Source organism: Tauraco erythrolophus, chromosome 7 (genome assembly GCF_009769465.1).
Source record: "Tauraco erythrolophus isolate bTauEry1 chromosome 7, bTauEry1.pri, whole genome shotgun sequence".
Classification (NCBI taxonomy): domain Eukaryota; kingdom Metazoa; phylum Chordata; class Aves; order Musophagiformes; family Musophagidae; genus Tauraco; species Tauraco erythrolophus.
In genome coordinates this window covers 37889005-37906065 of record NC_141471.1, presented here as the reverse complement: position 1 = coordinate 37906065, position 17061 = coordinate 37889005, and the positions used below count along the sequence as shown (strand labels likewise).

Sequence of the window (17061 nt, the reverse complement as noted above, 5' to 3'; positions counted from 1 at the left end):
ATGCAAAAAGCGACCTACTACGACAGCTCTGCAATCTATGGTGCCTACCCCTACCAAGGAGCAAATGGTTTCACTTATAATGCGAGTCAGCAGCAATATCCTCCATCTTCATCACTTGTGGAAACTGAGTACCACCGCCCCGCGTGCTCCCTCCAGTCCCCCGGCAGCTCCGTGTCCCACCAAAAGGCCAATGACATCAGTGAGAGTTGCATGAGGACCCTCCCCAGCCAGCCTCTCCAGCCTCCCGGCCTCACCGACCCGCAGGCCCCACCGCAACCACCTCCAGCCCAGCAGGCACAACCTCCACCTCCGTCCTCCGCCTCACCATCTCAAAATGCCAGCAGCAATCCTGCCCCAGCCAACTCCACCAAGAGCCCGGCTCTTAACTCACCCACCATGTCCAAACAGATATTCCCGTGGATGAAAGAGTCTCGGCAAAACACAAAGCAGAAAAACAGCAGTTCCAGTTCAGGTATGAAACATGCGCTCTGCCCTTTCCCTGGGTACCCCTGGGCTGGCCACGTGTCCAGCAGGGAGGAGGGCAGCCTAGCCTACCTTCACTTTGGGGAGGGAAGGGAGGGAGCTTTTTTTCTCTCCTAGTTGACCCCCTCGAGCTTTTGGAAAGGGGTTGCCACTACTCGCAAAGGCAGATCAGTGAACAAACCACCCCTGCAAAACTTTCCCGGCCTTGCAGGATGAGTCTGAAGTGATTTTGTTTCCTAGTGGCTAAACCGCTTGTGCCGTCCTGCATCTCTCACATTTCCCAGGTAATCCCTCCTCCAGTAAATCATGTCAGTGCAGTGCAGCCCAGGCCTTAAGCCAGAGGCCTGTCCCGAGTACTTTGTTGGCACGGTGCTGTTAGATTAATAAGACAGTGACCTATCTCTGCTGAAGTGTAACAGGAATAAAATAGCTCATAATCACGTGCAGGCGGGATCAATGCCCTGCCTGCAGTCAGAATCGCTTCCTGTTTTAACAAGCTGATTGGCAAAGTTACAAGCCTGATAAACAACAATCTTTCTGGAGTGTCATAAACTTCAACCCATAAAATATTATTTGCGGGATGGAAGTGTATATTGATACTTTTATTACTCAAGGAAATCCAAATTGGTAACATCAGTGCTCGCTCCAATGCCAGGGAGCTGGGCTTATATTAACCTCTTCCTCTTTTTGTCTTAAATGTGCCCTGGAAATAGAGTCCCAAACTTTGGCAAATGTCTTTACCAGTCTGCTTTTTAAAGCCCTGGTAACACTGCTGTTTACAGCCTTCCTTATCATGTATTTAATTTATTAAAAAGCAGTAACACTTAAATATGTCTGTATGCCTGTATGCAAACCTAGCCACTGCATGTTGTTCTTATGTATATTATACTTCTCAATCACTACCATATGTTTATACTATATGCTAGATGTGATAGAAACACTATACTGTCAATTCTATGCTTATAGGTTATAATGTTATATTGCAGATACCTGACTTTCAGACATTTCTAGCTGATGTGCATATATCAGAGTTTTCAGAAAAAGGGGGCTGCAGCTCTTTACAGAAATGGAGAGAGAACAGCTAGTTCTTGAAGACTGATCTCACTTTGTTAGCAGAGCCACGGGTTCACCTTCAGAGTTTCTAAACCCCACTGTGTTTCCCAGAACCTTTCTTACTCCTTTGCGCGAAGCTTGTGTTGTATGATGTCATTCTTAAAGGAAGGAAGTATAGTCATATAGTGACACTAGTGAGGTGAAGGAAGGCTATTGAGGCTCGTAGCTTGGCATGACTGAGCTCATGCCATCAGGGAGTACTCATTGCACAAGTAAGTGTCCATGTCATGTCTGAGAGCTGGAGTCTCCAGGTGCTGGTGTTGGCTGTTGTCTCTGGTTGCTGTGTCCAGGTTCGCCATGCTGATTGTGTTCTTTGTGTGATTTACATAGGTGAGAGTTGTGCTGGTGACAAAAGCCCTCCCGGGCAAGCCTCCTCTAAGCGAGCCCGTACAGCTTACACAAGCGCCCAGCTGGTAGAACTGGAAAAGGAGTTCCACTTCAATAGGTACCTTTGCAGGCCACGAAGGGTAGAGATGGCTAATTTGCTTAATCTCACAGAAAGACAGATCAAAATCTGGTTTCAGAACCGCAGAATGAAATACAAAAAGGATCAAAAGGGCAAGGGCATGATGACCTCTTCAGGAGGACAGTCCCCAAACAGAAGCCCTGTCCCTCCAGCTGCTGGGGGATATCTAAACTCTATGCATTCTTTAGTAAACAGTGTTCCCTATGAGCCCCAGTCACCTCCGCCATTTAACAAGCCTCATCAAAACACCTATGGAATCCCCGCATCGTACACCACTCCTCTTAATAATTGTCCACCTCCTCAAAAGAGATACACGGGGACAGCAGCTGTGACACCTGAATACGATACTCATCCTCTTCAAGGCAATGGTTATGGGAATCCACACATACAGGGAAGCCCCGTCTATGTAGGGGGCAACTACGTGGAGACCATGACCAATTCTGGGCCTTCCATCTTTGGTCTAACTCATCTCCCTCATCCTCCCTCTGCCAATGTGGACTACAGCGGGGCTGGGCCAATGGCCAACAATCACCACCATGGACCTTGCGATCCGCACCCAACATACACAGACCTTACTGCTCACCATCCTTCTCAGGGAAGAATTCAGGAAGCGCCCAAACTCACCCATCTGTAAGAGACAGGAGTCACTAAGTGGAACAACAAGCCCCCCAACTTTTGGAAAGTACTAACCCCTTCCCTTCTCTCTCTCCCCTCCCTGCCATGTGCCCTCCCCTCCCCTTCTTGTTTCTTCTGTTTGTTTTGGTTTGTTTTGTTTCCTTTGGTAAAAGCGTTTTCTAGTTTATGTGACGTAGCAATATTTGTTGCTTGAATTGCTCTATAGTTTCACTAGTGGATATTTATCTTCTTGAACTGTAGCCTTGTGTCTCACTTTGGGAGTATGCAGAGGCTTTATACTTTACCTTCTACACTTTTATCAAAACAGGGTATATGAACAAATTTTCTATAAAAGGAATTCTTAAATGTGAATTTGTTCGTACATGATTGATCCCACGGGGAAGCAATTTTTTTTATTGCACTTCTTTTAAATAGCGAGAAAGACATCAAAAGCGCTTGGACAGGGACTCCCTGGACAATTATTAATACGTGTAAGTCTTTCAATGTGTGTATGCTGGTGAACATTCAGATTTATTTATATTTTTTTTTTCAAACATTGAATAATCTAAGTGTTTAAAATTTTATTTATCCCCATTTGTTCATATTTATATATATATAAAAAATCTGTACCCTGAATATTCAGGAGGTATTTACCTGGCCATAGGTTAGATGGCATATTGGCACGTGTAGGAAATATAATTTGAAAGGAAACTATAACTCCTTTTATTAAAAACGGTGATAACAATGATGATGATGATGCAATAAAATCTGGGAAAAAGATCATGGTTTGAATACTTTATGCTTGTAACATCCAGCTAGGCGGAAAGTGTGTGAAGCTGAAAAGGCTAGATTTGTTTTGAAAGTTATACATTCCTTGCTGCTCACGTTCTGAAAAACAAAAATAAAGTTTTTATTCTGAATAATAAAGAGTTAAGGACATGTTTTTCGCAGCGCAAGGGAAGGGAGAGCCCTTTATGACGTGGGGAGTTGGGAAACTCGTCTGTAAACTCACACGAGGATCCGCTCGCCCACTCGAGGGCCCCGCGACGCCTTTTCAGCATTTCATAGGCAGGGAGAGGAATTTTTTCCTTTTTTTTTTTTTTTTTCCAGCGGGTTTTCAGGGCCCGTGGCGGCAGCCGCCGCCTCCTCCTCCCCCGCTGCGCGGTGCCCGCCCGGCGCGGAGGGCAGGCGGGCGCGGATCCCCCCCTCCCCGCGGTCCGGCCGGCCCCCGCCCCGGGGTCCGGTGGGAGACCGGCGGCGGAGCAGCGCGGGGAGCGTCCCCTGCCTCCCGGGCAGGCAAGCCGCGGGGTGCGTGGGTGTGCGTACGAGGGTGTGCGCGAAACACATGGGAGCAGAGCTCAGGATAAAGTCCCCCGTGGGTGCGGGCGCGGAGGGGCCGCCTCGTCCCCCGGGCTCGCCCGCTGGGGCAGGGAGGAGCCGAGTCGCGGCCGGCTGCAGAGCCCCGCCAGCATCTGGGAGCATGGGGTGGCAGAGCAGGGCCCCGGCCAAACCCCAAACGCGGCTGGGGGATGGATGCCGAGCGCTGCTGCCGCCGGACACGGCTCCTTCCATCCGCCACTCCCGCCGCTGTTTTTTCCCTTTTCCTTAAAGACGTGGATTTTATCTTTATCTTTTTATTATTATTATTTTTATTTTTTATTTTCTTTGGGGATTGTTTCATTTTCGCTGAGACTCCTTCTCTCCCCACAGCCTGTGGGGGAGGAGAACCTTGTGTTCCCTCTCTTCCCGCGGGGAAGTGTATGTGTGTGCGTGCGGGTGTGGGGTGTGTGTGACGGGATGTGTGTGTGTGTTGGGGTGGAGTGGGGTGGGGGGCACACGGCACTGCAGAAGGGCTACTGTTCCTGCCCCAAACGGGCACCCGCGGGGGTCTCCGGTCCGGATCGGCTCGAGGTGGAAGGCAGAACGCCCCAAGCGTGTGCTTGAATCCGGTTTTTCTTCCTTTCAGGCTAAATGTCCGTAATTTTTAGATTGAAACTTGAAAGATAAATCAAAATGGACCTTAATAGACTAGGTAAAATATACTCCTGCACGTTTATAAAGACATATTCCTATGCTGTGTAGATAATAACGCATGCTGTTCACCATCTGTATCTTTTAGAGCCCAGAAAAAAATGTCGCCATTTTGGTCTCATGCTGAAATATTATTAATCTTTGGGCTTTATCTTGTTCCCAGAACCATCCTTGCCTGATACTGAGACATTGTCATGCATCCATGAATCTATATAGAGCTTTTCTGCATAAATAGATAAAGCATGCTCAGTCAAAGAAAGGGATTGCAAATATATTTATACCGTGCTGGTTTTGTATATTCAGATATGTAACCGTGGAAGGAAAGGTTATGTAGTCTGATATTTTTCATCGATATCTGATTATTACCCAATACAGACCAACGACTGATTATTATTTTCTAGGCGAAGGAAGCATTTTTTTCAAAATTGCAAGACATTGCTCGTTTCAAATAAGTGCTTGTATAAAATTCTAACCGCCTCCCCGCCCGTCGGATCAGTTAGGCTAGATACAACAAAAGGTAACGGCACAGTCAGTGATTCTTACTGCGTGGCTCCTTGAGCGCCACGGATTACGTTTAGGAAAATGTTCAAAGAGAAGGAATTTGGCGTTTCACCCCCCTTCCGACTCCGAAGAAAGAAAAATGGAGGCGATTTTGCGCCTTTCTTTCCAGAAATCGTACTCAATCCCTTCTTCGGAGCCAGTAGGTTGCAAATAAGGATTTCTATTTTTGCATTTAAGATTCACCCGATTAAAAGATCCCTCTGGAGGCAGAAGTAATTGATTTACCCAAGAATTTCACGTCCCCTCTCCAAAGGTTTTGTTCCAGGTGGTTTTTGTATTAGACTGATCACAAGAAACAAATGTGCAGAATAGAGACACCCACACAGGTTTTACTCACAAAGCCTGGTTAAAGTCCAAACCTCTCTCTTTATTATTTGTCATCCTGCTGTTAATCCCGATATTTTCCAGAGGGGGGAAAAAAAAAAAAAGAAAAATAAAAGAAAAGCCCGACCCCAAGGTAGGCACTGAGAAGCAAAATAAAAACGGACTTTTCCCACAAGCAGCCCAGTCCTCTGCCAACATATTTTAAAAGCAGCTTTTTTCCTTGTTTACTTGCGTTTCTTGCTCTGCCTCTTTTCTCGGCCACATTTGATCTTGGAAAGAGCAAGAAGCTTTAAATGTGTTCTTAAGGGCCAGTAGCTGTCAAACCTTTTGGCGGCCAAGATTGATCGCGCACAGACACCACCAGAGCTTTGTTTGGACTAAAAGCAAGAAAATTAAACCCCTTGCATTTTCCAACAGCATCGATATTTGTAAGGCATCCCTTTTGAGGGATTAAATGACAAGTCTCGTTCTATATTTTATTTAAACAAGCAACCACCAAAAAGCCCATTTAAAGCCTCCCAGCCCCTCCCCTCCCCCTCTCTCCAATGCCTTCGCAGATATGCTACATCTTGTGGGTGCATTAACTTAAAACGGATTTTTTTAATGCACTTCGTGCATTCTGGACTCAGACTGATCCGCTGAGTGCTTGGGGTCTTGTTTTCTGGTGTGTGTTTTTTTTTTTTTTTTTTTCCCCTCTCCTTTTTCTTCTTCCTTTTTTTTTTTCTTTTTTTAATTACGAAGACGCTTGCCGACCCCTTTTTGGCAGCTCCGAAAATAAAGCGAGACGGCACCGCATCGCGCTGGCGATGGTCCCTGGCTCCTCGAGGACGCGGAGAGCGGCTCGGAAGCTCCTTCCCCCCCGGCCCCCCGGCGCATCCCACCCCGCCGGGCACCCCGGGCTCCGCGGGAAGGCAAGCCCCGTCCGGGCTGCCCAGGGCGGCTGTGACCATAGGATTCATCAGGCTGGTGATTGTGGCCATCGTTGTCATCGCTCTCCCGCTCGCCTCAGTCTGGTTGGAAAATTGTGCCCAAAGCATCCAAATTCAGGACTTGCCTCGACCTAGCAGGGGCGACCGGACACGGCAGCGGCGAGAGCCAAGCGTCGGAGGCGAGTGCCGTGTCTCAAGTCATAACCCCGCAGCAATTTCACTCTGCCTGGCCCCGTGAAAACAAACGCGCTACCAGCCCATATATTTCCTGCTAATCGAAAATACTCACCAGACCCAGTCTACTACGGTTATTAAGCAAATTATGCCAGCAGACGGGAGTATCATTTGCAAGCTAAGGCACAGGATTTGGTTGTTGTGGTTTTTTGTGTTTTTTTTTTAAGGAGGCAACAGCCAGACGTGTTTGCAGCCTCGCGATTTGGCTCGCCCGGAGAGATACTCCTAAGGTTATGTTTTACGGTCCAGTCCCGGGAAGCCAACTGGAGAGGGAAGTCATGAAGCACAAGGGCTGCTGCCTGTGTGACTCTTCCCTTAGAAGCAAGGTTGCTGAGGAAGATCCTGTTAAACAATGGCTCGACACCGGCGGCCGATTGTTCTCCGTAATGTACACGCGATAGTCACTAAAAAAAAAAAAAAAAAAAAGGACCAGAAAAGAAAAAGAAGGACAAAAAAAAAAAAAAAAAAAAGAAAAAGGACCAGAAAAAAAAAAAAAAAGAAGGAAAGAAAAAAGAAGGGAAAAAAAAAACCAAACAAGAAAAAAATAAAAACACCGAAAGGAAAAGGAGCCCATCGAGGCTGAGTCGGGAAGGAGAAACTAGTTTTGGAGGAAGTGCTATTCCCTAGGAAAAAATCAAGACCCTCTGCTTCAGATTCCTGCCTGGGTGCAACTTCTTATGTGGGGGCCTGGCGGTGTCAAAACTTTGAAGATTAATGGATTACTTTGTTAATGACTCAAGGCGTCAGATTGAGGTGCTTAAATGATTTGTGAGGTGCAAAGCGTTTTCCTGACAGTCCCAAACAATGAGAGAAGAGTGTGCGGGTGGAGGCGAGGGAGGCAGCAGGCTGCAGGACAAGCAGCCGCGCACACACACACACACACACACACACAGACACTCACACACACACTCGCAGCCTCTCACACAAACATATCCACGCACACGCACCCTCTCCCCCACCCTCGATCATTTCAGATTAGGACGCCAAGGGGCTAGATACTGGAGATATCATTTCCCTCTTTAAAAAAAGTGTAAATAAAGCCTTTCTGGCCCCCAATGAGGCGTTCCTTCCCGACTTTTTTGGATCAATCAAACAGACAGTGGCTTCTTTTGATTAAAGCCCAAATTGTCATTGGGCAGAGGCAATCATGTGACAGCCAATTCGGTCCAATTTCAACCTTGTCTCCATGAATTCAATAGTTTAATAGTAGCACGGTCCCCATACGGCTGTAATCAGTGAATTAGAAAAAAAACACCCCACCAGCGATCTTCTATGCTATATTTTTTTCTCCTCTCTCGCCTTTTTCCTGGGCCTTCCCCCCCCCGAGCCCCCTGAATCCGAGGGAACTTTTTCTCCGCGGGGGCTGCCAGTTGAAGGCCATGAATTTCGCATTTGAGCGAGAGATCGGTTTTATCAATAGCCAGCCATCGCTTGCTGAGTGCCTGACATCTTTTCCCCCTGTCGGTGATACATTTCAAAGTTCATCAATCAAGAACTCGACGCTTTCACACTCGACACTGATTCCTCCTCCTTTCGAGCAGACCATCCCCAGCCTGAACCCCGGCAGCCACCCTCGCCACAGCGGCGGCGGTCGCCCCAAGGCGAGCCCCCGCGGCCGCAGCGGCAGCCCGGGCCCCGCCGGCGCCCCGCCGCCCCCGGAGTACCCCTGGATGAAAGAGAAAAAGGCGTCCAAGCGATCCGCGCTGCCGCCCGCCTCGGCCTCCGCCTCAGCCGCTGGACCTGCCTGCCTCAGCCACAAAGGTCAGTCCAAAGACTTGCCGCCGGCCCCGCCGGGCCGCTTTTTTGGCTCCCCGCATCCCCCCGGCTTCGCGGGGGAACGAGGCGGAGAGGCGGGCGGGCGGGGAAGGACGGAGCTGGCGGGGCTCTCGGGAAACCCAAACTTTCCCGAAACTTGCTTAATGCTGGATGATTTATTTGAGTTGGAGCTGACCTCTCTTGTCTCGCCGTCCTAGAGTTGGGATATTTGACAGTAATGAAGAGTGATAGATTGCTCCTGCTCAGCTAAGCAGCTGATGCATTAATTATAAATTGCGGTATGGCTAATATAAAGTTTGCTCTGGTGTGGGGAGGTTGGGGAGCTGGAGGCGGTAATTTTGCCGGGGTGGCCGAGGGGCACGCAGCACCGGGCGCTCAGCAGCGCGACACAATGGGTTTACTGCATCCAAAGGCGGCCATTTTGTTGCGGTTGCTATTTTATGCTATATGGACATATAGATATAGACACATACGTGCAGAGAGAGCACTCCCCCCCAGCCCACCCCCGGGATGCGATGTGCTCGGGTGCTGAAATTCAATCCCTGCATTTATCTGTTTTGTGTGTGCGTGCGTGTGGTTTTGCTTTCGCTGATCTGGCGGTGGTGCCTTGGGGTGCGTGTGTGGGTGGTGGTGGTGGTTTTTATTTTTGCTTTCTTTCTTTTTTTTTTTCCCCCCTATTTTTCTTTTTTAACAGATCCCCTTGAAATCCCCGATAGTGGTAGCGGTGGATCTAGGCGGCTGAGGACGGCTTACACCAACACCCAGCTTTTGGAGCTAGAGAAAGAGTTTCATTTCAACAAGTATCTCTGTAGACCAAGGAGGGTTGAGATTGCAGCCTTGCTGGATCTGACTGAGAGACAAGTCAAAGTTTGGTTCCAAAACAGGAGGATGAAGCACAAGAGACAGACCCAGTGCAAGGAGAACCAAAACAGCGAGGGGAAATTTAAGAGCCTGGAGGATCCCGAGAAAGCAGTGGCGGAGGAGGAGGAGGAGGAGGAGGAGGAGGAGAAATCCCTCTTCGAGCAAGCCCTCAGCAACGTCTCCGGCGCTCTCTTGGAGCGGGAAGGCTACGCTTTCCAGCAGAATGCCCTCTCCCAGCAGCAGGCGCAGAATGCGCACAATGGCGAGTCCCAAACTTTCCCCATTTCGCCTTTAACGAGCAATGAGAAAAATCTGAAACATTTTCAACATCAGTCACCCACTGTTCAAAACTGCCTCTCAACAATGGCCCAGAACTGTGCAGCTGGCCTGAACAATGACAGTCCTGAGGCCCTAGATGTCCCTTCTTTACAGGACTTTAACGTTTTCTCCACAGATTCCTGCCTACAGCTTTCAGATGCAGTTTCCCCCAGTTTGCCAGGATCTCTGGACAGTCCCGTAGATATTTCTGCTGACAGTTTTGACTTTTTTACAGACACACTCACCACAATTGACTTGCAGCATCTGAATTACTGAGAAATTAAAGACGTCCTCTCCAAGGGTCCTGCTTTCTCCTCCTCATCCTTCTTCTTTACTTTTCCCGTGAATTAATTTTATTTGTTTCCCTTCACTTTTCCTGGTCAGTATTTTCTGTTTGTTACCTCCCTCTGCTATGCCATTTTGCCATTTCTTACAAAGTTTTAGTCGTGTTTGATTTTAACCTAGTCACATTCTAGGTCCTTCTATGAAAGCAATATATGAGGTCTGTAAGAAAGTGATCATATAGGAATTGTATCTTCACTTTCTTTTTATTTTTGTATTGCATTAGGATGCGTTGTCATAAGTATTTTTGGTAGAATAAATTCTTGTTTGCTACAAGGAGCTTTCTCTTTTTTTCTTTCTCTTTCTCCCTCTCTCTTCCTCTCCTTTTAAGACTGATAACACGACGGGTATTTCTCCCCATTCCTTCTACTATTAATTTACTAATGATCAAAATCCAGCATTCTAACTATGAGCTCTCCCCTTGTGGCAATTTAGGACATTCATTAGAGAGGAAAAACACCTTCAAATTCTTTATTGCAAGGGTTTTCACAAGGAAAAAAAAGAACAACACCCAAAGAAACTAAAAACATTCACAGCTTTGATGGAGATCTCTTCCTTTTAATGTATAAACGTAGCATGTTATCTCGTGAGGATACAAAGCTTGGAAATGCTGAGCTGTAACAAAAGCATGAACGAGCACTTCCTCTGTTACAGGAGAAACATAAGAGAGACTCAGTAGGATAAGCATCTCCTGCAGAAACTAGCCTGTTACATACAAGAAAGGCTTTCTTTTTTTTTTTTTTTTTCGGAAATAATCCTGTTTTTCTAGAGAGTAGTGCTTAGCAGCCAGCAAGCTGTTCAGGAAACGTATCGTAAAAAAATATCAGAGCTCACAGAGAATGCGCTGGGTTACTTCTCACATGCTGATCGGTCCAAGAAATCAACCCTAAAAGGAGAGCAAATGGAGAAGTTAGTGCCTGTAAAATATAAAAGGTGGCAGAAACGTAAGGGGAAAAAAAGCATTTCGGGGGTATCAGCCCCTCCACTGCATCCTTTTGAGAGGCGGTGCGGGGACACAGCCGAAGATATTTTTTTTCTGTTTAAACCTCCTCGCAGGATGAGACTCCTAACGAAAAGGGGAAACCCTGACTTTAAAGTTAGGATTTCCTCCGGGTTCCCCACTCTCTGCAGGCGGCAGGAGAGTTGGGCTTGCAGAAATCTCCACCAAATTGCCTTCTACCCGGCTAGTGGCGTTGCCGGACCCCGAAGCGGAGGGCGAGCCCCGTCCTTTGGGCGAAAACCCGAGCAACAGATGCCAGGGGGGCTCTGCCGCTCCGGGGCCAGGGGATCCCGGGCGGGTGCGATCGCGGCTCCCTGTGTGCGTGTGAGTGCGTGTGAGTGCGTGTGAGCGTGTGTGAGCGTGTGGTTACATTACACAGGCGAGTGGGGTTTGAGTGGGGGTTTGTGGCCAGGGTTCTGCTGCCCGTCCATACGAGGAGTGTTATCTCCCGGCTCTGCAACACGTTGTGGAGCCAGGATGCGTGGGTTATAGCTGGAAGGGCTGAATGCAATTCTTCCGAAAGTCGTAAATCAAACTCTTTCTATGAATGAGAATGTCATCAAAGAGATCAATTGCAGGAACACATGCACAAATAAAAATCCTCTTACGTATTTGCCGGGGCTAGGGATCCCCGTCTAAAACCATTAAGTGAGAAGGCGTTTAGTCATAATTCATTTTTATTGCTCTTTTAAAACAACAGTTTGGCTGAGCTGCGGACGCGGCAAAACCTCGGCCCTGCTTCTTGTCCTTCTCTCTGCCCCAGCCCTGTCCCTGCGGAAAGCGAGCAGCCACACCGGCATTTTAACTCCTCTGCCACTGGGTTAAATTGGACTGCAACGTGCACGTACGGGTTGGGGGTTTCTTTTGTGCCCGGATTTCTGGATGCTGACAACGCTTAAAAAAAAAAAAAAAAAAAAAAAAAGGAAAATACGCTACAAGAATTAAACTACTCGCAAACTCCATTTAAATAAATGGGAGGATTCGGCGAGCGGGAGTCGCCTCCGCGTCTCCCCTTGAGCCCCGGGGACACAGCAGGGGCACGCTCCCACGGAAAAGCCTAAAGCGCCGGGATCGTCCCCTCGGCCTCGGTCCCGGAGCAGCAAACGCGGAGCGGAGCCGCGGAGGGGCCAGGGCGGCCGGCGAGCGGAGGGAAGGGGCGGCAGCTCCCCTCCCCGGGCCGCGGAGGCGAGGCGGGGATGCCTCTGCTCCGGCCCTTCTCATGGTGTTGCCCCCACGCACAGTACAGGCAGCAAACCCCCAAAACCCCACCAGAGAGACAATCCAACAAAAGAGACAATGGCACGAAAAAGGGAAAGAAAAAAGGACTTCAGGATGCTGGAGGCTATAGGAGAGGTGCTGTGATTCGGCGGAATTTATGAGTAAACCGCATCTATTTATAGTAAAATACACTCTTTTTTTTTTTTTCTTAGCTGGCTGAAAAAGCACTGAAAAGATGCCAGCCCTTTTATTAGTAAACAGTCCCAGCGGCCTGCCTTTTTTTTTTTTTTTCTCTGCCTTATGCAGTATTTATCACAACAGGTTTACAAGAATGAAATAAATGTGTTTACAGCTGTAACCATAGCCAAAATTAGTGCATTATAATGCCATAAATGCCTCTGGAGTGTTGTTGCTCTTGTCCCACACTCCGCCCCCCTGGAGTTTAAGAAACTGAACCTTTCCAGAGGGCCCTTAACCATCCGTGCCTGCGTAGTAAATCAGAACAAATAGAAATACTGAGGGCGTACGGATAGAAGCGTGGTGGAGAGAGCAGCCCTTCAAAACAGGCTGGCAGTAGGGAGGCCATGGAGGTGGCATGGGATAAGGGCTGACTTAATAGCAGTAGGAGAGCTTTGCACCTAGAAGAGGATGTTGTAGTTCATGTGGGAGGGAGGAGCTTGAGGGTTTGTGTGTGTGTGTATGCGTGAGCAGGCAGAGGTGGCAGGATAGAATAGGCTTTTGAATTTCAAAACAAGCAAGAACCGAGCGTGAGAACAGAGGGTCGTAGGAGCCGACCGGCAGTGCACCTGCAGAAATAGAGGAGGCAGCTCCTCCTGGGGCTGGTGGCAGGAGACATGACTTTCCATCCATCTGTCCCCCAGGTTAACGTTTCGCAGGACGCCTCTTTGAAGCGTGTTGGTGCTGTTCTCTCTCCCCGCAGACGGCTGGGTGCCCCGACACGGACGGATGCCCAGCTTTTACCTCATCTTTTCTTTTCCCCATACGTAAACCGAATATGAGGTCGCAACCCACATCCCACCGCCCTCTGTCCTCTATCCACGGACACTTTTTTTTTCCCATGGAAGTAGAGGGATAGGTTTGAGTCGATGCTCAGCGCGGTTCCCAAGGGTCCTGGGGCCGCTTCTGCCACTGGCCATCTGCCACCTCCCGCCACTGCCAGCCCGGGTGGCGGAGCGCAGGGACAAAGGGGCCGGGGCGGTGGGCCCTGCGCTTCTCACCGCTTCTCTGCCCGTGCCCCGGGCCGCCGGGCTGCGACCCGCGACACCCCAGGAAGCCTTCTCCCCGCCCGGTCCCAGGGCGGGCGGGGGGCAGCGGCGCTGCGGGGCCATAGCAGATGGACTGCGGAGCCCGCGGGCCCCCTCTCCATCATCCATTCCCCTGCCCCGGCTCCTCCTCCCCTACCCCAGCCCCGGGCTGGCGCGGGTGAGCCCGGCGGAGGTGCGGGGGGAGCAGGGATGCGGGCCAGGGGGAGGCCAGTGGGCCCGGGAGAGCACAATGGCCGTCAGTCCCAAAAGCGGCTCATTTCCATGCTAATGTCCGCGGCCGCCTGGTGATGTGGCTGGACAAGCCCCTTTAACTCTTGGTGTCGCGTCGCGCTGGGACTGCGGAGGGGCAGGAGAAGCGAGATACCTCGTCCCCCGTCCCCCGTTCCCATCTCATCCCCATCCCCATCCCCATCCCCATCCCCATCCCCATCCCCATCCCCATCCCCATCCTCATCCCCATCCCCATCCCCATCCCCATCTATATCCTCGGCCCCATCCCTGTTCTCCGCGTTATCCTCATCCCTGTCCCTGTCTCCATCTCTGTCCCCGTAGCAGTCCCCAGCCACATCCATCGTCCTGTCCTCAGCCCCGTCCCTAGGGCTGATGCTCTCAGCGCTGCCCCCGCCACCCTCCCTTCCACCCCCCGCCCCGCACTGTGGATCCAGCCGCCCCCCTGTGACCCCGGCCGGGGGAACGGAGGGCGGGGGGCGACGGAGGTGCCCAGCTCCGGCCTGACAGCGCCGACAGCAGGGGAGGCGACAGGGCACCCTCGCTGCAGCAGCACTCACCCGGGAGGGGACGGCCGGTGGGCTCCGCGGGCCGGGTGCAGCCGCCGGGTGTCTCCTGCCTTCCCCTTTCAGCCGGCGGGCGGGACACCGGCAGCGGCCGTGGCGCGACATCCCATCCCGGCCCGGATCCCCCCCCCGCCCCCCCGGGGGGCTGCCACCGCCTCTGCCCCGCGGTGTCGCGCCGCTCCGTGCCACGCCGTGCCGCGCCGCGCCGTCGGAGCGCTCGGCGTTTAAATGCCCCCGACGCGGCGATCTATCAGCGGCAGGAGCCGGGAAAGTCCCGCAGGCGCCGCAGCCATTGGCTGCCGCCCCCCACGTGCCTGCCCGCTGCCTGTACCTTCGTGTCATTTTCCTGCCGGCCCCATGGAGGAAATGGGAAAGTTGGCGCGGCCCCGCCGGACGCTGAAGACCCGGTGGCGGCGTGACAGAGGGACGCGGAGAGGATGAGCTCCTTCCTCGAGTACCCTGTCCTCGGCGGCGAGGCGGGGGGCTGCGCCGCCCGCGCCTACCATCCCGACCACGGCATTACAACTTTCCAGCCCTGCGCCGTCAGCGCCGGCAGCTGCAGCGGGGAGGACCGCTTTCTCGCGGGCCGCGGGGTGCCCATCAGCCCCCACCGCCACCACCACCACCCCCCGGCCCAGCCCGCCGCCTACCAGCACCACGGCGGCCTGGGGGTGTCCTACGCTCACCCCGGCTGCGGCCCGACCTACGGCGCCCAGGGCTTCGGACCGGCGTACGGCCCCTACCCCCTCGGGCAGGACGCGGAGCTGGGCGGCGGCTTCCCCCCCTGCGCCCCCGCCGTGTACTCGGGGAGCATCTCCTCCTCCGCCGCCGCGCAGCACCCGCACCCGCACCAGGGCTACGCGGGGGGGCCCGCTCAGTACGTGCCTCCTCCCTACGGGCAGGAGCAGCAGAGCCTGCCCCTGAGCACCTACAACCATGCTCTGTCTCCCCTCCACGGCGGCCACCGGGAAAACGCCCGCTCCCCCTCCACCGAGACCTCGCCGCCGGCGCAAACCTTCGACTGGATGAAAGTGAAAAGAAACCCACCCAAAACAGGTCAGTGGCCGGCGGGAGGGCCGGGCGGGGCCGCTTCTCTCTCTCTCTCTCTCTCTCTCCCTCTTTCTGCCGGGGGTGCAGGGAAAGCGGCGCGGTGCCCCGCGGGGCGCCGGGCAGGTAGGGCGGCCCGCACCTCTGGGAGCAGCGGCAGCCGTCTGCCCGCGGTGCTGGAAGCCAGCGCCGCTTATTCCTGACTCCCCCTCTCCGCCTCTCCCGCGGTCATATTTCTTGTGATTCATAAACCACTTATCAAGTTTCCTCTGACACTAGAGGCTGACTCCGGTTTAGCACCTCGCACTCCATCACTCACCCTGCCGGGGCTTCCCTCTTATCCTGAGAAGTTCTTGCTCCCTATCGCTTAGCCGGTGTGGACATATTGATTACGTCGCCTATAAATCATTTGCGCCTACTTAACGCTGCATGTCCCCTCGCAGGCAAGGCTGGCGAGTACGGCTTCGTGGGGCAGCCCAACACCGTCAGAACTAACTTCACCACCAAGCAGCTCACCGAGCTGGAGAAAGAGTTTCATTTCAACAAGTACCTGACCAGGGCCAGGCGGGTGGAAATCGCCGCCTCCCTCCAGCTCAACGAGACGCAGGTGAAGATCTGGTTCCAGAACCGGCGGATGAAGCAAAAAAAAACGGGAGAAAGAGGGCCTGCTGCCCATCTCCCCCGCCACCCCCACGGGCTGCGAGGAGAAGGCGGAGGACTCCTCGGAGAAGTCCTGCTCCTCGCCCTGCAGCGCCTCGCCCGCCTCCTCCGCCTCGGACACGCTCGCTGCCTCCAACTGACACCCGGCGCGCCCCGACGGCCGCACATCGCGACCCCCACGCCAGCGCAGCTGGCGTCCGCGGTTATGTCGGTCCCTCGGTCGGTCCCTCTCTCCGAGAGGTCGGCGCGCCGGCACCCCTCCCCCCCGCCGCCCGGTCCCGGGTTTGCCGGGTCCGCCGCCCGCTTGCCTCCCAGCCACAGGGTCCAGGCGCCTTGGTGCCAGGGGATTCTCTTTCGCTCCCCCCGCCCCAAACCCTTTCTGCTGGAGGAGCTGTGTTGGCACATGCTTAAGGGTCTCCCTCCTCCACTGCAAGGACGCTCCTCTGTTTCCCTGAGTGAAAGACAGGTGATCTAGGGTACACAACCTCACGAAGAGATGCACTATTGCAAGCGTTTACACGACTTATAGGACTTTCATCCCCTTAATTTAATGTATTCTTTGTTCATGTCTATGAGTTTGTCGCTTGTAAATACTTTGTCCAAGAGATTTATCTTTTTACAGATTTTTCTAGAAATGATGTTTCGATTATCAGGTTAAGCAGGGTGAACGCATTCGCCAAACTGGATCCACTTTTATATCGGTAAAGCTGACGATTGTATCAAACAAACGTCTTAAGCTCAAGCAGATACCTCAAAAAAGTAGCGCTATTTCTTTAAATGTGACAAACAAAGCTTCAATTGCACTAGGTTTTGTAAACCTTACCCGGTGTGCTTGTCCCCTCTCCCCTCTTCCCTAAAGCTGTGCTGGATTATACTCAACCGAAGGGTATAACCGTCCAAAAGACCTCACCTCTTCCCATTTTCATCTTAACCTCCCTTTAGACTCGATGTCTTTTCAACCTACTCGTGAATGTGACAAATGGCCAAATGAATGTATAATTTC

General features: G+C 52.0%; 3 protein-coding genes across 4 annotated transcripts; all 3 read left to right on the top strand.

The window, feature by feature from the left end:
- HOXA3 (homeobox A3) lies at nt 1-2696 on the top strand. Of its 2 annotated transcripts, none has more exons than XM_086614748.1 (2): nt 1-466; nt 1927-2696. In XM_086614748.1, exons 1-2 carry the CDS (start codon nt 1-3, stop codon nt 2694-2696), a joined length of 1236 nt encoding a protein of 411 aa, XP_086470874.1. The 2 variants fall into 2 exon arrangements, with proteins under 2 accessions (XP_086470874.1, XP_009982760.1); XM_009984458.2 differs by having other exon boundaries at nt 1-472.
- Nucleotides 2697-8135: 5439 nt separating this feature from the next.
- HOXA2 (homeobox A2) lies at nt 8136-9987 on the top strand. Its single transcript, XM_086615202.1, has 2 exons — nt 8136-8517; nt 9227-9987. The coding sequence occupies exons 1-2, from the start codon at nt 8136-8138 to the stop codon at nt 9985-9987; spliced, it is 1143 nt and encodes a 380-aa protein (XP_086471328.1).
- A 4801-nt stretch (nt 9988-14788) lies between these two features.
- On the top strand, nt 14789-16198 carry HOXA1 (homeobox A1). The gene is given in 3 exon segments (XM_086614859.1): nt 14789-15407; nt 15842-16041; nt 16043-16198. Coding segments are annotated over 3 exon segments (975 nt in total).
- Nucleotides 16199-17061: the final 863 nt, after the last annotated feature.